The sequence below is a fragment of the Penicillium riverlandense genome (genome assembly GCF_028828495.1).
Source record: "Penicillium riverlandense strain IBT 135883 chromosome Unknown utg000002l_segment0_segment0, whole genome shotgun sequence".
In the NCBI taxonomy this organism is placed as follows: domain Eukaryota; kingdom Fungi; phylum Ascomycota; class Eurotiomycetes; order Eurotiales; family Aspergillaceae; genus Penicillium; species Penicillium riverlandense.
Window position 1 is genome coordinate 478,863 of NW_026643195.1, and position 20,720 is coordinate 499,582.

Sequence of the window (20,720 nt, forward strand, 5' to 3'; positions counted from 1 at the left end):
TGTTAAATATCATCAGATGATCCATGTATGCGTATGGCGCTTTTCAATAAGTCATTATTATTCTCCGATCTAGATGGCATAGGCCGCCAAGCCAGCCTAGGAACCACTCTGGTACTTCGTTGAAGAAAGGTACTAAATGTAATGATCCATTGATACGTCGTCAGCTCCCATCTTGGCGGAATTTGCGGCCAGAAAAGGAAATAAAGTGGGGCAGGAATCTCCAGAATGTATTACGCAAGGTCAAAGTATGATTGCTCACTTCTAGAAAAGCTTCGACATGGTGATTTCTAATAAGAGCTACATATGTAATCCTGATCCTCATATTTGTCATCGAATTTGAAGGCCCACGCATAGAATTGCTATTTGCCTCAACTGAGCCTGGCTGGCAAAGCAATGTGAGGACTATAAATGCCCCTTCACCACTAGCATGCCTCTTGTAGCACCTCGTTAGTATCACCAGATCCCTGTCTTCTGGTTTGCCTTCACAACTGAAATACGTCACTTTTGATCTTCTGCGGTCTTTCTCCTTCGGTTAACTCTACCTCAATGTCTCCATCGACCTTCCAGAGCTCCCTCAGCATTACGCACATTGGCACCGCCACAGCGATCTTCAAAATTGACGATGTCAACCTTCTAACAGATCCATTTTTCTCGCCTGCAGGCACAACATGGGACGTGGGCAGCGGCAATTTTCTGAAAAACACCGAAACCCCCGCTCTCGGCCTCGAAAACTTGCCCGTTATCGATGCTATTCTCCTTAGCCACGAAGATCATCCTGATAACTTGGACGATTTCGGTCGCCAGCTGCTGAATGGCCGTCTTGTCTTCACCACAGTTGACGGTGCAAATAACCTTGCCCCTCGTCCGGGTGTTCGTGGCATGAAGCCATGGGAAACCGCCTCAACTGTCCTTCGGGGGGTAGAGTACGATATCACTGCCACGCCGTGTAAGCATCTGCCCGGAGGCGAATGTACCGGTTTCATTTTGTCCACGGCAGAATTTGGAGTCGGCCCTGACGGCCGCCCTAATGCAATCTATTTCACCGGAGACACTGTCTATATCGACGAACTCGCTATGATCCCCGAGAAGTTCCACATCGTTGCTGCTGTTATGAACTTGGGTTCTGCCCATGCCGCCCTCCCCGACGGGCTGGTTCAAATTACCATGGATGGCAAGCAGGCTGCTCACCTTTTCCGCACCATCAAGGCGGACAAGCTTGTGCCTATGCATTACGAGTCTTGGGATCACTTCACCCAATTTGGCCAAGATTTGGTCAAAGTGTTCAAAGAGGAAGGGATTTTCGAGGACGTTTGCTGGCTCACTCCTGGCAAGTCTGTGAAGATTATTTAACATACTTGAATATGTCCCGGTATCGAAATAGCATGGATTGCTGCAGAAGCATAGTACAGAGTGCTAGGAATGAACGACATCGTGAATCTTGCGAGTTCAACCTGGATCCCAAGAAGCTTCCTGAGTAAGGAGAACGAATTCACCTTTCGAATACCAGGCGAAGGCGCACCCTCGAACCTATTAATACACTAATAATCAAACAAAAGGAACATGTTGAAATATTGTAAAAATGATACATTTAGTGTGGTGTTTCGGGGTGGGCAGGTCGCTTGGTTGGGCGGGTCACTCGGGAAATATTTACGTTAGTTAACTAACTTTGTTGACTATTTAGCAATTTGTCAGCACAGTTCAAGGGATTGTGAAAATCTTATGGAAAGCAAAGCGCAGATATCGTAAGAATCGTCTGATTTGAAGTCACGTGACAGTGGTTGAGAGAGAATTTCACTAACCGTCTTTGGATACATAATCCGCCAAGACTAACGCCACTATGATTCGCAATTCTAACCTTTCGAAGATTGCCACCAGCTGCAGTGTAGTCTGTTCATGCTGCATATATGATGCTCAGACACACCTGCAAAGGTCAACCTGGCAAGAATTGTCACCGGCAAAATGAAAGTCAAACGGAGGAATGTTTGCGAGAAGTGCAGAAAGCGGAAGTTAGGGGTGCGTATGTACAATGGATCGATGACTGTTGGAGTACTGACATATCTGGTCATTTGTAGTGCGATGGGAAACGCCCTGGATGCAGTCAATGTATATTGTCAGGACTAAAATGTGACGGCTATGCAGCAGACTGGACATTCGTGGAACAAAGTGCTCCGGCGCACCACTCGAGCAAGAGAGGTGGCCAGGCACTAATTAGAATGAAGAATCAAGGAACACTACTAAGCCCTGATCAACAAGTGCAGACGTGTTTCGCCGGGCCTATGATATTTCAACAACATCTGAACCGGCCAGACATGACTCATCTCTCTGAACTCATTGTGCAAAATTTCGTCCCCAAAGGCGAAAGAGCCATGCTGCTCTGCAAATCAGATTATGTGGAGCCTCGAATCTGCGGCTCCTGGGTTGAAGTGCTATCTTATCTTCCATGTTTGAGAACTAGTACCTCAGTTCTTTCCAAGGCTGTAACAGCGCTGGCAGTTTCACTACTATCCCGGCTGAAAATGGGCAGCTTTGATTGTTCTCAGAGCTATGAAGCAGCTATTCACATGCTTCGGCAAAGCCTAGGTATGAATGGCAGCGGTGTTAATTTTGAACACATCCCGACCATAATGTGTCTCACGTTAGTGGAGGTACTTCACTTCTCACGGCCTTATCATATTGTGTAACTGCTGACGTTTAGAAAAGCATATGATCCCAGACTCGACCCCCGCTATTGCAGCACACATCAGGGCTGTAGGACTGCTGTTCCAAGCCCACGGTCCAGATGCATATAAAGACGGAATCCTCCACAGACTTTTGGTGGGGTTTCGGCCCCTACTGGTTTGCGTCTCCTAACCTCATTATCCCATTGCAACTTATTAACCTGTTGAATCTGTATCTAGATTATCCAGGCTCTTCAGGATCGCCAGCCAACATTCCTCGCTTCGCCAGCTTGGATCGAAGTCCCATTCTCTTCTATCAGTCCATCTCTCATGCAGACTCTCCTTACCGAAGTTATCATGATTCCATCATTACTACAGCGAATAGATTTGCTCCTTGAAAACCCACAGCAGGACGACCTGTCCGAGATAGATGAGCTGATCAGCCTTTTTCTTGACTGTTTTGCTCGCCTTCACAACTGGGAAACCACGTTAGGCGTCGAAGCCTGTCAACCCAACTGGCGCTGTGGTGATATGTCACATGAAGCAGGGGCGAATACTTCAGCACATACTTACACACGTTTTCACTATCCTAACGTCTCTATGGCAAATATCTTCACTCACATCTGGGCCTTCCAAATCAATTGCCTTACCGAAATCGGGCGTCTAGCCACCATTAGCTCCCGTCTCGACAGACGGCAATCTACATTGCCAATGCCGCTCTATTTGAATCTTGGTAGGAATCAAGAGTGCATGACCACTCTGGCGAGGCAAATATACCAGAGCATGGACTATCTATTACAAGATGAGATGAAACTCTTTGGACCGGCATCCACATTTTACCCCCTCAGGGTAGCTTACCAAAGTTTTAAAACAAATGAGCTTGGACAGATAGAAGATATCACTTTCATGGAGGGAATCGTTGACCGACTTGTCAAAAAAGGCTTATTGTCCGCTCGAGCCCTAGTTTTTGACAACTGAATCAAGATTTATCAACTACCGCCACAGCACAGCCCCTTACCACTCCAAGCTCGTATATTGCTACCACGGGGTTCAATTAGGACCCCAAGCTGGACATGATAAGGGGAGGATGCCCTTAATTGGTTTTGCTTTTGGTTTTTTTGGTGGGGGGGGAGAGATTGCAAATAATCTCCAAGCGCTGAAGACCTCAATTGGTACTGTGTCTATGCTCCGTGGCGTTCCGTTCACCTGCCCTCCCTCTTAAGCCACTAGATGTGCATATGCGACATGCCACGGTTCACCTCAATATACTCCTGTACAATGCAATACGTTACTGGACTTTCGGCGTTCGGGAATTTAGAACTTGCTGGGGTGTGTGCCATTTAATGTACAGTGATGTACAGTGCTGGTGCCTCGGAAGGCCAAAACCAAATATCTCGGCTCTGGCTTCCTGGGTATGTATTGTACATGTTGAATATTGTAACGTATATACACATATCGGCAACCTCGTTCTTGAAAGCAGAAATATATAGTCAGTATACTTCACCCATATACAGCAGCAATATTTCGCTACGCGAGTAATAACCAATAGAACCAGCAAATATATCTCCGCTAGGAGGTCAATTTGAGTCGAGCGGACAGAAAAGAAACAAGAGAAACAGTCGAATAATAAATAACCACCTACACCCATCCTACCCTATCCATCCATCTGGAATAAAGATCAAAGCCAACATGAAGAGAGTTTACAGCTGAAAGAAATCCAATCCGAATCCTGATTATCCCACTCGGGAGACCATAAGAAACAAAAACAAAAATCCTGCTATCCATCAGATAATTGACAATTCCCTAGACCTGGAACCCCTTCCTGAAGATACCGCGGAACAAAACAACAAAACTGAACAAACGAGGTGGTAGGTCGTCATAAATAAGTTTGCGCCCGCGTATCGACTACAGGAGTTGCAAAGAAAACACCGTATTCCCCATCAAAGCAAAAAGAACCTGAAACAAGGGTACGAAAGTCGCTTAAGAACGGACAAAACTTGGTTGGTTGGGGGAACTTAGTTGACTCGGAATGAATCGAAGATGACTGCCACATGTCAGAATCATAAACATAACCAAAAGGATGGGGATATCAACTCACGTTCCTGGCCTCGGCGGCAGCCGCTGCCTATCCACATCAAGGTGTTTAGGAATGTGTATCGCTCATCACCAGTCTCCATCGACAGGTTGATGCGGTATTTGTAGGTGCTGGGATTGACACCATCCGCCATCCCAGGGTCGTTGACCTTCTCCAAGACATCCTTGGCGCCGGTCAGCCAGCCTTCTGTCCGCACGATGATGAACGCAGGCGGCTCATCTGCGGTCTGAAGCATGTAGCTTGCGCGAAGGTTGGTAGTCGCGTCTTTAGTCACGACCTGAGTGTCCTGGCCACCGGGCTATACGCAGAGTAAGAATCTGATATAACTGAATCGAGGAAAGACTTACCAGAACAATTCCCTTGCCCCACCGGCCAGCCCACTGTCCACCCACAAACGAAACCCAATCCCGCTGACCCCAGATACTCTGGCCGACTGTAACCTTGGGGTTCAACTTGATGCTCATGCGGAAGTCCAGCTCCAGCGATGGCGCCGGAATCTGCAGCGATCGCGCGACATCGCCTTCGGGGAATGTATGAAGCAGATTGTTGGCTGGGATCGAGTCCTTCATAACACTAAGATAGGTGGGACATTCCAGCAAATGCTGACGCTGGCGGCTGGTATTCTTGGCGCGGACCTGCTGACAGTAGATGCATTGCACGGACAGACACTGGCGAAGCGATTAGCTTTGTTTATTTAGTACGCAAAAGGGTTTCGGGCAAGCCGTACCTTGTCTTCTTCCTTGGCGCGGAACTCGACAAAAGCCGCGTGCACGTCGTCCAGCGGCGGCGCGGGCAAGCTCGAGGTCGAGGTCTTCGGCTTGGGCTTGGGTGTCGGACGCGACGGCTGCGCAGAAGACGGCGCGGACCCAGGGGGTCCCGGCGGCGGGCCGGGAGTCTGCATCGGGGGGCGATTCTGCATGCTCTGCAGCGGCGTCTGCATCGGGGTCGCGTGAGGGTTCACCCCGTTGGCCATCATGGGTCCGTTGGGCGTTGGGATCGGACCAGGACCGGGAGGACCAGCACCTGGCGTGGCCGTTGGACCACTCGGGGTACCCGGGTATCCATTGGCAGGGCCGATGCCGTTAGGGGCGGTTTGGGCGGGCTGAGATGGCTGCGGCGCGTTGGGGTGGCCGCGCAGGCCGGGGCATTCGAGGAGGTGCTGCTTCTGTCGCGAGGTGTTCTTTGCGCGGATCTGCTGGCAGTAGATACACTGGACGGAGAGACACTACATACGGTATGTCAGTGACGATGGCGTGTTTGGTTTTGGTGAGCAGGATAAAATGTGGGCTGAAATATTACGAAATACGCAGTCACGCACCTTATCATCTTCCTTGGCGCGGAACTCGACAAACGCGGCGTGCACCTCCTGGTCTACGGTACGACCCATAGTGGCGACCGGAAGAGAGGGCTCGAGAGACAGATGGAGGTCCCGGGGATTCACGATGGCGACAGCGCGATGGCCGGGTTTTGACTGGGGGAGAGAAAAAAGTTGTCAGGGACGGAAGAGGCGGAGGAGGGGGAAAGGGAAGGGAAGAGAGGAAAGAAATGGAAAGACCAAGACGAGAATACGCGGTCTGCTCGGTACGGGTCACGCGTAAGTTTGAGCATGGTACATACACCCTCACCATACAATAATAACCAGCCCATCGTACATCGTCCATTATATTCGTCTCTCGTCTCTTCGACTTTTGGCCTTGATGATCGTTCTCTTCAACTCCGGGTTTTCCTTTCCAACTCCCTATGGTTGTTGCCGTACTTCCTCCTCCCCCAGCTCAGGCCCCCAGCGTGAACCGCCCGACGCACTTGGCGGCCAATAGAGACAGCAGCGGGCGCAGGCGGCAACAACGGACGGCGCAGCAAGACTGACTCGCGAGTCGGAGCTGTCTCTTGGTTAACTGTGATGTCCCCGATCTTTAGTAGTGAATCTCATTCCGGCAAATATTCCAGGCCGGGTGCCATCCCTGACTTTGACGGGAGACGTACGGGCGAGGCTGACTCGATCAAGTCTCCCAAGCGCATTTGGCACCGATCGAGCAGTCGAGCATTTTGATATGATCAGAGTGATATCGCGTTGTTTGCTGTGGTGAGTATGTACAGTTGATACCATTACTCGATACTGTTTGGGGCTCTTCGGTATACCGTACTCGAGTACACGATACTGTTTCTCTCATCTCGTAACGGTTCCTGGTAAGATTGAGAACGAACAGTAACGGGGAACTATAAAAATAGTAAACAATACCATCGTCATCCATGGAAGAAAATTAAGAATAAGAATGGCTTGCGCAAATCCAGTTCCCCTATGGTCCTGGTCCTTTCCTTCCTCTCTCTCGTGAGCTTGAAAAACAATTCCACCCCGAGGTATTATCCCAGCCATAAAACGCGAAAATCACCACAACCCGTCAAAACTGCCCTTCTCGCAACGCCTATCCATACCATGCAAGTAAGAAAAGAAGAAGAAAAAGACCCGAATACCGACACCACACCGAAAATGCCCACCGCGCTCAAAACCTCCTGATAAGTAGCTGACGGACCGCGCCCGTCTGCACCTAACCGTCTCGCCACCCGGTATACCACTACGCCACCACTCACAAACCGGCCAGCCGCAGATGAATCTCACCGTACCGGTAGCGCGTCCCGAATCTGGCACTACTCTCATCCTCGTATGGATCTTGATAGAGAGCCAGAACGCCCTTCGTGGCGAGCGTGAGCACGTTCATCAATCCATGCGTGGCCACGGCACGCGAGGTCTTCACGGGAGGTAGGATGGTCGAGAATGCGACCTGGCTTGGTTTCTCACCACTTCCTCTCCAACTTGGTCCGACTTGAGATTCCGCACTGGTCTTGATGAAATCGAGGAAGTTTAGACTCTCCCGGTCGAGAGTGGATGTGACGCGCTGAACCTCGGACTGGCGCCGCGTTGAGATCATGCTGAGACTCTCGCGGTCGGCTGCAAGCTCGCTTTCGAGATACTGTGTGATCTCTAGGTCATCTAGGTCGTAACCCGGGAGCGACATGCTCCTCAGGCGTTCGCGCCCGTCGAAATAGCTCCGTCCGGCGAGCGGGCTTGCACTCGTGAGACGACTCCGAGGTCGCGATGTTCGGCCTTCGCCATATCCTCGCGAGGACAGCTCGCTACCCAGTCCTCCACCGCGCTGGGAGCTCTGCACGGAAGCCGTTATGTTCCATGGCATCTGCGAGGAATGGTCGTCATAGAGGCTCCCCGGTCCCTCACGTCCCATTTCCACATCCAGCATCAATTGCTCCGTGGCAGGGGCGCTGTCATCATGGACACGCATTCGATGAGGCGTAGAACCTGACTGGTCCCCGTCAGGGCTATGGGCGCGCTTTCTTCCGTTCTGCCGGAAGACCACACACACGACGTCGTACAGTTCATCGCCCGAGTAACACTTCAGCGGGTGAGTTTCATGGTCAACGCCCAATCCCATCCCAACTGAGCCGATGCCCTTGCCGAATACCCAGAACGCGGCGTTTTTCTTGGCCAGTGTTGGGATCTTGTTGAGCTGCTTCTGTTTCCGCGCCTGAGCCATGTTGGAGCCATATTCCTCGTTCCACTGCGCCAGATCTGCGTTGCGGATGGTCGTGTTGCTGTCAGCAATGATGGACTTGGTTTCCCTTCTAGCCTGTCGGACTCGCGTCTCTCGGACCTCAGGTTGTTCGTCGTTGTCAATGGGGTTCTGATTGTCGAGCTCCATCCTATCACCATCTTTTGCAATTCCCTCGATCTTGTTCTCAGACTGCAACGATGTGAGTACCAACACTTGCCTTCGGATGTAGAACATACCTGGAGCCTCTGTCTATCCTCACGTCCCGCTTCTTCACGGTCATTCTCCTCCAGTTCAAAGACAGACCTGCTCCTTCGCGGTGACAGTCGCGATGGGCTAAGCTCCACGATATTCCCGTCCTCGTCGAACTCAAAGTCGGGCTGAAAGAGGATTCCTTGTTCCTCGTCTCCCACATGAGAATCATTCATTTTGCCAGAGACACTTCGCTTTTGAAAGGGACTGTTAGTATCACTGTGGGCGCTCATCATGCCAATATCTCTCAGGACATCGTCCGATGGAAGTTCAATCTGGATACTCTCGATCTCAGAGGAGAGCATCTGGCTGGCCATAGGTGACTTCGACCACCAACCAGTAGATCTCTGGCTAAAGCTCTCCTCTACCATCTTGTCAAACACTGAGAAGTCAATATCCAGACCCGGAAGGCCCGTCTCGGGTAGGAAAGCTGGGTCATATGGAACGATGAGCTGGCCGGGTCTGACACCTGAGGTCAGTAGATTAACAGCCGAGCACACAAAACACACAACACTCACTTAGCCTTGCCAGCACTAGGATCCAGCCCGCTACCGGGAATCGACCGCATCAGCAACGCCATCCGATCATGCATCCCCTGCACGTCGAGCAGGGTATACCCGCATTGCTGGTTGTAGACTCTTGAGACACCGTACCTAACAAACAGCTTGTCAGCGGGCAAAAGTATCTTGATCCCCCGACCTGGGTGTGACATACAGCAGACTTCCTTGAAGGCGCAGGGCCATCGGCGCCTCGGGGTTGGTAATGACTCTGCATGCCTGGGGAACATCGACATCGAGGATCGCCTTTCGATTCACTCGTCGGGTGATCGACCTGGAGCCGAGGGTCGCCACGAGCCTGCATTTGCAAGGCATAGTCAGCTTCTCACAGGAGTACGGGCGGCGTGGTCCGAGAGACTCGGGTACTTACCAGATGGTCGCAACGCCATGCTCCGGTGAGGTGAGGACTGTTCTCGGATTATCAGTCTGACATGGTATACGCCAGAGGCTAATTTCCACGTGAAAATTTACAAGGCAGACTTACTTTCGTGACTGTAGAACATGTTGGCTGCAATGCCTCAGATGGAGTCTGCAGCCCACGGCCCGTCCTTCAGGATGAGGATGGTCCTGTGTACACGTCTTTCACGCGTTTCAATCTCAAGGCCCTGTCCGGAAGTAGGATTTGCGTTGCCTCCTATCTGGGGTCTCAAGGATGAGGAAGTCCAAGCAAGCGAGAAGACTTGGTTGAAGCAGACGCGAGAGTATGGCCGTGGTGGCGAGTACGGGAAAATGAAATCAGGATGGAAGAATAAAGGTGGAACGAGACGACTGTAGAGAAATGTGGTGACAGACAGAGTGAGTGATGGGTTGGTGAAGAAGAGGAAGAAGAGGAAGAAGAGGAAGGAAAGAAGGCAGTAAAGCAACCTTGAAAGTCTTTCTCAATCTACAATAGGGGCAGATACACAAGTCCCTACCTAGCATACATAAACACATACACTACACTCTTGAGCAGTTTGGTCATCGCTCCTGGCCAAATAATGTTGAGTGGACTGGATTGGCCATGACTCTTGAGAATCAGTACATGCTCCTTAGGATTTGACCAGCGATGGTACGAACGTCACAAGAGGATATAAAGTTGGCTCAGCCACCGCAAGACCAGCTACTCAGTTACAACTCTAAGGGCAATGGGATAAGAGGTTGGTTGAGACGCAGCTCGAAGGAGGGTATAACATACCTCAATCAAACCAATGGAATATCTATCAGCCCGTCAACCCCAACCAACCACACATCACCTACCACCATAGAGAATAGAAAAAGATATCGATATATATATATAGATATTTATTTATATAACTTCATCCACCCCGATCAAGAAACCGAAAACCACGAGAGGAAACCAAAAATGCTGCTTTTCGAGAGACACCTCGGCCGTCAAACCCCGCCGAGAGAGGAATCTAAGCAAAACAGAGAAAGAGGAACAGAAAAAAACGAACCAGGCACCAACGGACAACATCGGACCAAAATGAAAATTCAAAATACACGAACATGGACATGAACAACAACGAAAACATTTTCCCTCTTTCTCCAACTACCAATCAACAACCACAACGACGACGACGGACCCGGACCAACCCCAACCCCATAGCGACCTGGTTGGATGCATTGCAGTGCACGCGAAGGGGGGTATGACAGACGGACAGATGGGATATGCGAGCACTATTCTATTTTACTCTCTCTTTCCTTGTCACTTCTCATTCTAGAGGAATACCCTCGTACTCCGAGTATCCAAGGGCGAGGTTCATGTTTTCTACATTGAAGAATCGTCAGTATAAGCACACTCTTCCTCTTTCTCATAGTAAAGGAAAGGAGAGAAAAAGGTGGTAGGGGTAAACTCACGCAAACACTGGGTCGCAGCACCCTTCAGCAAATTGTCAATAGTAGCGCAAACAACAACGCGCTTTCCGCTCGAGTGCACAGCAAAACCACCAATCTCGACACCGTGACGACCAGCGATGTCCTTAACCAGGGGTGCCTCGCCAACGATCTTGACGAGCTTCTCACCGGCGTAGCGGTCTTGGTAGAGGTTGCGGATGTCGCGGGAGGTCATTTCTTCTTTGAGGGGAATGCTGATTGTGTGCTAGATGAAAGGTAGAGTCAGCTTGACTGGGGTCTGGATTTGAGGATGAGGGTAAAGGCAAGGGAAGAAACATACGTGGATACCCTGGAACCAGACGGCGACGTGCGGGATAAAGGCAATGCTGGTGCCGAGCTGAGTGCTGATTTCCCGCTCGTGGATGTGGTCCGTCAGGCTGTACGGGATTAGGTTGTTGGTGAGGTTGTTGACGTCGTTCTTCGGGCTGGGCTTCGTGCCGGCGCCCGAGTAGCCGGAGACACCAAAGGTAGTCGGCTGGCCCGCGAGGTACGGGACGAGAGGCGCAATACCCAGCTGAGCGGCGGTGGCGTAGCAGCCCGGGTTGGAGATGCGGGTAGCCTTGGCGATGTCGGAGCGACTGACCAGCTCAGGAAGACCGTAGGTCCAGGTCGGGTCGAAGCGATAGTCCGCGCTGAGGTCGACGATCACGTTGCCCTTGTCGGCGCCCTGGTTGACGGCGTCGACGAAGGGCTTGCAGATCCCGTTCGGCAGGGCCATCACCCAGCAGTCGATGTCACCATTGGCGGACATCCTGCGGACATCGTCCGGGCTCAGATTCTCGTAGATAATCTCCCGCTTGTCGTAGCCCTGGAGCTTCTTTCCGGCCAGCTCGCGGGACGACACATGGCGCAGGTCCATGTTGGGGTGCGCGTTGAGCAGGTTGATCAGGGCCTGCCCGGTGTAGCCGCGCGCACCGATCAGAGCAACCTTGGCGGGTTGGGTGTTCGACGCGTTCTTCTCGCCCAGAGGGGGGTTGGGGTTGGTGGTGGCATAGGTGCGGCGAGCATTCACAGCAACGGCAGGACGCTTCAAGCGAGTAGCCCGGAGAACATTGCTAGTGGTGGAAAAGGCGCGCCTCTGCTCGGCCGAGGCACCGCTGGCGCCAAAGCCCGTCGAGACATTGTTTAGAGCAGCCTGGGCCGCGCGGTGGAGGCGCGACTCGAGGTTGATATCACCGAACATCTGGCGGCCATGCTTGTTGAATTCCTGGACAAGCTGCTTGACCTCCTCGCCGCTCTCGACACCATACCAGAACAGAACCTCGCCATCACGGCTGAGGCTGCCGTCGGCCTTGTCAAAGAACCAGGTCAGGTTCTCGTCGTCCTCCTTGACGGTCCACGCCAACTTGGGGAAGTCCTTCTTGATACTGGCGAAGACATTGTCGGCCACGTTCGTCAGCCAGCCGGACTTGGTGATGGCGAAGGTCGCCAGATGGGCCATCAAAGCACCCTGCTGAGGGGGAGCACAACGGCGAGAGCCTCCATCGGCTCATCGGAGTAGATCTTGAAGTCGTGCTGCTGCAGACCATCGACGTAGCGGTCAACCACAGCGCGGGCATCCAGACCCTCGCGGTCACGAACCAGCACATCCTTCAGGGTCTGCAGGTCCTCAAACTCGGAGAGCGAACTCTTGACGTGGATCTTGTTACCCCGACGAATCAGAGTACCAGCGCCAGAGTCGGTGAACAGTTCCTTCTGGAGATCGGCAGGGTGAATGATGGCAACGCTGGACGAGCGAGGCAGGTCGGCCAGCAGGTCCTTCATCTCCTTGATCTTCAAGCGGGTGCCGTGACGCACCCACCACTGGCTCATGAGGTGGTCGTACTCCTCGTCGAGATTGATGGCAGAGATCTTCTCACCGGTATCACCGTTGAACAGACCACCCTTCTCGGCCAGGTACACGATCTTCAGCGGCTGCAGAGCGCGTGCGAGCTCACCGGCAGCCACGTCCGCGTTGACATTGAGCACCTGCCCATCAGGGGTCTCCGCCATGGAAGTGAGAATAGGCAAGCAACCCGCGGCAATAGCAGATTCAATGGGAGACTTATCAACGCCATTGATCTTACCGACCAGGTTATACTTGGGCTTGTCGAGGTAGTCGGCAGAGAAGACGCCTGCAGTGATGGGACGAGCACGCACACCCATCCGCTCCAGCTCCTCTACAAGCTTCATATTCTCCTCGAGAAACAGCTTCCGCGCAAGCGCCAATGTCTTACCATCAGTGACCCGGATCCCATCCTCGAATTGGGGCTCCACGCCCGCAGCCTCCAACATGCGGTTCAGCTGGGGCCCAGCACCGTGAACGACGATGGGGTAGAGGCCGACATGGTTGAGGAAGGCCAGAGCAGACGACAGAGTCTCGAGATGCTCGGTAATAATGGCACCACCGACCTTGATCACGGCGAATTGCTGGGAGGAGACGGAGGTGAAGTGAGACAGGTACTGCTGGACCTCACGCTTGGAGCCGATGTTGCTGAGCAGCTGAACGACAGTGCTGCGGGTGGAGGTGAGGTGAGGGTCGGTGGCACGCGAGTAACCTCGGCGCTGCTGGGGAGAGACAGCGGCGGTGGTCTTCAGCGCATGGCGAGCGGGCAAACGGACGGTGTGCGGTGCGGAGAGTGATCGGAGGGGCTTGGAGGAAGCTCTCCGCACGGCGGTGCGAAGGGAGAGCATGGTGGCAGCAGCCAGCATGCGGCAGCTGACAGAGACAAGGGGAGAGGTGAGGGAATTATTATTGTGGTTGTGTTGGTGGAAAGGAACAAGAAGTTAGTTGGGGGGACGAAAAGGTTAGTCACCCAAGAGATTTTCGATATCGGCCGGGCGTCGGAGTGATAACGACTGGCTCGGGAGGCGGTGAACCTCGTCTTGGGTATAGAGTGGTGAGTATGGGGGAAATAACGAGATATATATCTTGCTGAGAAAAGACTATGAGGACTTATTTATACGAATTATGGACGGCCAACTGTGGAATTTGCATAAGCTCACCTTTTCGCGCTGGACATTCGGCAGTCCAAGCGAGACCCTCCCAGCCCACTCCCCCCGATGCTCGGAGACCATTAGGCAGTTTATCTGATCCATTGCGCTCGTCTGACTCGTGGGTGTCTATCCACCTCCTCCACTCTGGCGCGGTCGCTGGCCTAATACGATTGATTATACCATGCTAATTAGGTCCCTAGCAAGATGTAGCCACCCACGGATTGGTTTGCCAAGACGACACAACGAGAGCCGGGTCACGCCATGAATGATGAAGCGATCCTAACGCTGTAATGTTCATTGCAGCTAGACAGAGAAAGAAAAACTTTAAAGTACTCAAACACGGCATCAGAGGAGTATCATTTACATTCTTGACATGGACCCGTATTGCCTATCCAGACAATCCGGATCGTCGTCGAGTCAAGAAAAACGGGTCATCACAACCACGCCCAGACCAAAACAGCAGAAGGTAGGTATTAGCGGCGAAAGAAAATACAGCGGGCTTTCTTCCCCTGATCGTCATAAACAGAAAGAAAAACAACCCTGCGAACAGATTCCCAAGTCAAGCACGTGCGTATCCCATGTCCCAAACGAAAGATGTTGCATGCGTAGCCTAATCCTAATGGTGGCGGCTACCAAAGACGGCTGGTCGAGATTTAGTATAAATCGCTCATGAGAGAATTTTTGCTTTGCTTACCTCCAACGACAATCACGATAATCAGGATAATCACGCAGGCAATCAGGCATACGCGCATCTTCATATCCTTCCACCACATCTGCTTGCGCACACGATTCGCGCCTCGGCGGAACCCCTGGGCCGAGACGGCCAGGTTGTCGGTCTTGTCTTGCAGAGAGTCGAGGCGCTCGCCACGCTGCGAGACCTTGTTGATGTTCTCGCGCATCACACCGACAGTGTCGTCGATTTGCTATTGAAAGAGATCAGTCAGAGGATGGAGTGTACGTGCCGTGTTGACTGGCATTACTACTTACTGCTTGCAATGCAGCCGTTCGCTGGTTGCCATTTTGCTGGGTGGAGTTGGCGGCGGTGGCTCCGTTTGAGCCGGAGGGGATATAAGGGTCGTAGGGGGGTTCGGAGGAAGACATGGTGATGGTGGGAGGGTTGGGAGGCGGCGTGGAGTGAGGTTGTGGTGAGTGGCTGGGCGTGAGGATTGGTTGCCCGACGACGGGGGTTGCACCGGAGTGGTTGCTGGTTGGGGCGCAAAAAGCCGACCGGCAGTGTTGGTAGAATAAGCGTCAAGAGTCACGGACTCGGGGGATGGCGAGCGGGTGGGAAGGAACAGATGGAGATGAAGGGGAGGGAAGGGAAGAGAAGGTGAGACAGTGTTCTGGAATGAAGCTGACAAGTTGCTGGGGAGTCACGTGAGAGGCGTTGTCAATTGGAAGTTTGGGTTTAGCGGTTTCAAGTGAAGGACGGGTGAATAAGGAGGGATGATGATATTGCCACTGCCAGAAGATCGGTTTTAATAAGTGGCCATTATCGTAAAATACTATGTGGCTGCCTATGCAGCCAGTCCTTGAGAAACTGCTGCTATTCATAGATCCGGAACAGGCAAAATGCGCCGCGCTTACTCTTTCCGAGTGTCTTCATGTGTTCCGGGTGATCTGCCGATCGCCAGCACAGTCACTATATACCGAGTACGATTGTAGCTGTACGATCCTATTGGTTAGAACTAGGCATTTGATGGCAAATTATGATTATTATGATTGTTCTATTGGCGTCTCGTGGTTTTGTAGTAGATCTCAATGCATTGGTGCCTAGTTCTATCAGTGTCAGCACCCGACCTAATTTCATTGTCACCTTCCATTTTATATGCATGCAGGGCCTTGGTTCCTGCATGAAGAATTCGATGCCATCATGGTATGCACTTGGTGAATGGATCATATTATTGAATATACACAGTCCATACTATGGGTGATCATAGTAGATAATCCCACCATTCCAGAGCAGCCATCTGGAGACTCACACATATCGTACACATCATGCCAATCATGAAAACACAATCTCCCACCCTATTCCTTGCCTAGCAACTCCTTCCGCATCTCTTCCCGCTGTATCCTCGCATCCTCACTCGCCTTAGCGCGCTGCGCATCCATCGCCGCCTGTTTGGACTCCTGCTGTTCCTGCGCCGCGAACCAAACTACAATCAATTAGCCCAGCCCCAAGGCTTCCCAATTTCATAACAATCGAGTGGAATGACGCACTGGATTTATCCGACTTCGACCACTCCTTCAACTTATTCACGTAGTCATCGAACTCCTGCGCGCGCTGGGACCCTTGCTCGGCGCTGCGCTTCTGAAGGTCCGGATTGTATCGCTTAACTAGTTCTTCGTCTGAGGGGCGGATGGATTGGACGAAGAGAGGGCCGCCGACGGAGACAACGATGCCGCTGGTGGATGGGTCTGGGTTAGAACTGACTGATTAGGAATGGATGTGGGAGCGGACGTACGCGCCGAGGATTTTGAGCCAGATGCCTGCGCGAGACATGGTGGGTGGTGTCTGGCTAGGGTGGAGTGATAGAATAGGTTATGACTAGGAGGTGCAAAAGAGAGAGATCATCCGCATCATGATAGGGTGGCGTAGTGTGTGGCTGTGCGGTGTGTAGTGTGGCGCAGTCGACCTTACTCGATTGGGGAAGACTGTCTCACCCTGTTCACTGGACAGAAGTATACGCCGACGTCAGCGCATCTTTGGCCTTTACTCTTCCTTTTGTTCTTTAGGTCAGGTTCACTTGGTTCGAAGTCGAATATTATGGCATTGCCCTGCTCCCAGCCGAGTTAGTCAGCGGGATCCGCACGCGACTTGCTCCTTTGATCCTCCATTTCCACCGGTTCGCCAGTGGGTGAGGGAAGCAGACTGGACGGGGACATTTTCCCCTAAAGACGCTGGGTTTATCACGTAATAACAATCCCTAGCGACACCGCACGGAGCCCTTGTTGAGCTACCTCCTCCTAAATGTATTGTAAAAGCAATCTGTTCAACCCCCTGATCGTCAGGTACCGGCAGAGCCGCGAGCCTTGTGATGGAAACTGCCGCCAAACCGGACTATATAGAGAGTACTAGAAGGGTCCAGGAGTCCTTCTCCGGGTCAACCACTGAACCAACCGCGGTCTGGAACTTTGCTGGTCCGGCGTGGGTGATTGCAGTGGGTCACGAAATAAATCCCTGGAATCCATGACCGACCGCCCGTCTTCCAGTGATCATTACTGTATTCTGCCCAACTAGTACTTACTTCCACTTCCTCCCACTTTCGCTTCAACATTGTATTCCGAAATTACTGAGTGATCGCTCTGTCGCGAGGGGGTACGTTCTGCTCTTGTCTTGTTCTTCCGTTTTCTCTTCCGCGGCACGGCACTGGCCCCCTGCGCCTGCTGCTCCTGACCTGGTCCCCCCGGTCGCGGCGTGACCACGAAGCTTCTAGCGCCAGGCTCACAGGTGGCATGACCAGACCTCAGTGGGACCATTGCCTGGCTGCTGCTGTGCGCGGTTGTCGAATTTGCACTAGTTATCTGGAACTAACTCTCTCCTTCGTTCAGTGACTGGACAACCCCTCCCTGCATACCGCCAACATAGCGAGGACGGCCAGCGCGATCCGTTAAACCGCCTCGGCAAGACTCTCCGCAACTCCCTCTGTGTGCGCCATGGCATATCAGCAACGTGCGGCGCGGCCGGCGCCGACCAGACAGTACGGAGGCCAGGCTGCCGATCCTGCCGGCTACGGACAAGATCCTTATTCCGGCAGCGGTGGCTACGGCGGCCAGGACTATGGATATGGCGATGCGGGCTACGATGATGGGTCATACAATTATCCGTCCTCCACCTCCAGCCTGCAGTCTCAGCCGCGGTCGACGCGTGGGGGATATGGACCGCCGCCGCCTGGTGCCCCAGCTCCGGGGTATGGCCGGCCACCTCCTCGTGGCTATCCCGGGGATAGACCGCCAGCACAGAAACGCTCGAGAGCGCCGCGTAAGTGACCCAGACTCAGAACCCCATGATGGGACGACACTAACAGACCTAGCGGGTCCGCGTCCTCCGCCAGGCGAGAACTTCGACAACCCCTTCCCGTCCTTCCCTCCAACCCCACAAGATCGACGCGGTCTGCCGCCCCGTGGCCCTTCGCTGGAGAAAGGCATGGCGCAGATGGATATCAACGGCAGAGGGCCCCCGGGTCGGCCACCTCCCGGCTCGAGACGACCAGATATGCGGGCGCCTCCTCCGCGCGGGCCGCCGCCGAGTGCCAGCCGTGGCCCTCCTTATGGACCTCCCGGAAGGTCAGGCAGGTCAGGGCCTGAACGATCCTTTACAGACCCGAACGGGATGCCCCCGCCAGGCCGAAGCGCAACGATGCCGAACCGAGGACCGCCGATGGGCCCGGGGGGCATGTACCCTGGCCAGGCGAGCTACATGGAACCCGATTACCCATCAAGCCCCATGGGTGAGGTCCAGCCACCACGACCGAGCACAGCTAGTGGTACACGACCGGGACGAATGGATATGGGGCTGATGGCCCCTCCTCCTGATCCCACCCATCGAGTGTCCTATGCACCCAAGGAGTTCTTAGAGTCCTACTTTGAAGGAGGGACGCCAGGCGAAGAATCAGACATGCCGAATTTTGATGCCATCCCGGCAGGACAGCAGAACGGCCCGATTGATGAGATGGGACTGGAGGCACCCAGGAGCAAGGCACAAATCCCGGCCTCCGCTTCGGGGGGTCAGTACTCCGCGTACGATCCGAATTCCGCTGCGTCTCAGCCTCCACGTTCCAAGTCGCAACCCAACCTCCGCCAAAACGATGCCCCGAATCAGTTCGAAAACGCCGGTTTTCAATTCGATATCCCTAGTGAAGCTCCACCCGTTCCTCCCCAACAGGAGAATGTGGGATATCAGTCTCCTGGTGGATATCCCAACGGCCCTCCTCCACTTCGAACAAACCAACCGGCAGCGATGCCGGAGCCTCAGAACCCAGATGCCTTGCCCTCGCATCCAACCCCATTCAGACCCGGCCTCGACCAAAAGCCAGCACCTGTGCGGCAGTACACCAATGCTCCCACTCCTGCGCCCGCGGCTCCACAACCCGTGCCTCCAGATGGAACGCCCGCAGCGTCTACACCTGTTACTCACGAGGAGCTGCAGCGGTTGCAGCAGCAAGCGAGAGGCAATCCATCAGATCTCAAGACACAGCTTCTCCTAGCCAAGAAACTCGTGGAGGCGGCCACTGTCCTGGTTGATGACAACAGCCGACTGGACCCTAAAATGAAAGCCAGGGCCAAGGAGAAGTACATCCTGGATGCTCACAAAATCATCAAGAAACTCGCCTCGGGTGGATACTCCGACGCACAGTTCTATCTTGCAGATTGCTACGGTGAAGGCCTGTTGGGTCTCGAGCCAGACCCGAAAGAAGCATTCCAGCTGTACCAATCTGCCGCCAAAGCAGGCCACGCGCAATCTGCCTATCGTGTCGCGGTCTGCTGTGAGATTGGAGCCGAGGAAGGCGGCGGAACTAAACGCGACCCCTTCAAGGCCGTGCAGTGGTACAAGCGCGCCGCCACACTAGGCGACACGCCCGCCATGTACAAGATGGGGATGATCCACCTGAAGGGCCTACTGGGACAAGCGCGCAGTCCCCGCGAGGGAATCTCATGGCTGAAACGCGCGGCCGAGCGCGCAGATCCCGAAAACCCACACGCGCTGCACGAACTGGCCCTCATGTACCAAAGCGCCGGCAGCAACGACATCGTCATCCGCGACGAAGAGTACGCCAGCCAGTTGTTCCACCAAGCCGCCGAACTGGGGTACAAGTTCTCGCAGTTCCGTCTGGGCACCGCGTACGAGTACGGACTGATGAACTGCCCCGTCGATAACCGCATGAGTATCATTTGGTATACCCGTGCCGCGGCGCAGGGCGAACACCAGAGCGAACTCGCGCTGAGTGGATGGTATCTTACTGGTTCTGAGGGGATCCTGCAGCAGAATGACACGGAAGCGTATCTCTGGGCACGCAAAGCTGCCACGGCGGGTTTGGCGAAGGCCGAGTATGCCATGGGTTATTTCTCGGAGGTGGGTATCGGCGTGCAGGCTAATCTGGATGATGCGAAGAGGTGGTACTGGCGTGCAGCAGGTGAGTCTTGCCTAACATTATCACATCTATTATGCTACTCAGATACTAATCCTGTGATCCCTATTCAGCGCAAGGATTTCCCAAAGCCCGCGAGCGCCTCGAAGATCTTAAGCGGGGTGGCCGGATGCAAAAAACTCGCCTCTCGCGCTCGGCTGTCAATAAGCAGAGTGATGGTGATTGTGTCCTGATGTAACTTTTGACATGACTTGTTTTTTTCTTCGCTGCTGCTTCCAGTTGCACGCATGTACCTTTTGGTTCCCTTTCTTTTCCTCTCTTTCTTTCCGGTTTCATAATGACCACTGGCGCTGGAGGGTTGGTTGATTGGTTGGTTCCTTGGCTGTTGCATGTTTTGTACGATCTATCTATCCCCTATTTCGGACAAAGCACCGGTATAGACAGTGTTGGCTGTCTACATACTCTATTGTAATGTTTCGCTCGGATCCGTGATGGTTGGTTCGGTGTGAATGGACTGGAACTTGTCTCTATGCTTCTTTTTTCCTGTCACTTTGTCATTTTGTCATTGGGATATGTCATGCATGATGTGGACTTGGTCCTAGGAGACCAATGAATGAGGCGAGGCGAGTCGAGGCAAATACCCAGGAGGCTACTGCACA

The 20,720-nt window shown here is 53.2% G+C and overlaps 8 protein-coding genes across 8 annotated transcripts; 2 read left to right on the plus strand and 6 right to left on the minus strand.

Annotated features, from left to right (window-relative positions):
• Positions 1-546: 546 nt before the first annotated feature.
• On the plus strand, positions 547-1,350 carry N7474_002482 (MBL fold metallo-hydrolase; the record flags this gene model as incomplete). Its single annotated transcript, XM_057193897.1, has 1 exon — positions 547-1,350. The coding sequence occupies one exon, from the start codon at positions 547-549 to the stop codon at positions 1,348-1,350; it is 804 nt and encodes a 267-aa protein (XP_057055252.1).
• A 3,367-nt stretch (positions 1,351-4,717) lies between these two features.
• On the minus strand, positions 4,718-5,321 carry N7474_002483 (DUF3237 domain-containing protein; the record flags this gene model as incomplete). Its single annotated transcript, XM_057193898.1, has 2 exons — positions 4,718-5,050; positions 5,100-5,321. The coding sequence occupies 2 exons, from the start codon at positions 5,319-5,321 to the stop codon at positions 4,718-4,720; spliced, it is 555 nt and encodes a 184-aa protein (XP_057055253.1).
• A 125-nt stretch (positions 5,322-5,446) lies between these two features.
• Positions 5,447-6,139, minus strand: N7474_002484 (uncharacterized protein; the record flags this gene model as incomplete). Its single annotated transcript, XM_057193899.1, has 2 exons — positions 5,447-5,977; positions 6,059-6,139. The coding sequence occupies 2 exons, from the start codon at positions 6,137-6,139 to the stop codon at positions 5,447-5,449; spliced, it is 612 nt and encodes a 203-aa protein (XP_057055254.1).
• A 1,198-nt stretch (positions 6,140-7,337) lies between these two features.
• On the minus strand, positions 7,338-8,884 carry N7474_002485 (Rad21/Rec8 N terminal domain protein; the record flags this gene model as incomplete). The annotated part of the gene is made up of 2 exons (XM_057193900.1): positions 7,338-8,530; positions 8,578-8,884. 2 exons carry the CDS (start codon positions 8,882-8,884, stop codon positions 7,338-7,340), a joined length of 1,500 nt encoding a protein of 499 aa, XP_057055255.1.
• A 1,931-nt stretch (positions 8,885-10,815) lies between these two features.
• On the minus strand, positions 10,816-13,687 carry argEF (bifunctional acetylglutamate kinase/N-acetyl-gamma-glutamyl-phosphate reductase; the record flags this gene model as incomplete). The annotated part of the gene is made up of 4 exons (XM_057193901.1): positions 10,816-10,871; positions 10,961-11,201; positions 11,277-12,404; positions 12,446-13,687. 4 exons carry the CDS (start codon positions 13,685-13,687, stop codon positions 10,816-10,818), a joined length of 2,667 nt encoding a protein of 888 aa, XP_057055256.1.
• Positions 13,688-14,588: 901 nt separating this feature from the next.
• N7474_002487 (SNAP receptor SNC2) lies at positions 14,589-15,073 on the minus strand (the record flags this gene model as incomplete). The annotated part of the gene is made up of 3 exons (XM_057193902.1): positions 14,589-14,614; positions 14,667-14,895; positions 14,960-15,073. The coding sequence occupies 3 exons, from the start codon at positions 15,071-15,073 to the stop codon at positions 14,589-14,591; spliced, it is 369 nt and encodes a 122-aa protein (XP_057055257.1).
• A 927-nt stretch (positions 15,074-16,000) lies between these two features.
• N7474_002488 (uncharacterized protein) lies at positions 16,001-16,475 on the minus strand (the record flags this gene model as incomplete). The annotated part of the gene is made up of 3 exons (XM_057193903.1): positions 16,001-16,128; positions 16,193-16,377; positions 16,438-16,475. 3 exons carry the CDS (start codon positions 16,473-16,475, stop codon positions 16,001-16,003), a joined length of 351 nt encoding a protein of 116 aa, XP_057055258.1.
• A 1,154-nt stretch (positions 16,476-17,629) lies between these two features.
• Positions 17,630-20,299, plus strand: N7474_002489 (uncharacterized protein; the record flags this gene model as incomplete). Its single annotated transcript, XM_057193904.1, has 3 exons — positions 17,630-17,954; positions 18,007-20,106; positions 20,175-20,299. 3 exons carry the CDS (start codon positions 17,630-17,632, stop codon positions 20,297-20,299), a joined length of 2,550 nt encoding a protein of 849 aa, XP_057055259.1.
• Between the last annotated feature and the right edge of the window lie 421 nt (positions 20,300-20,720).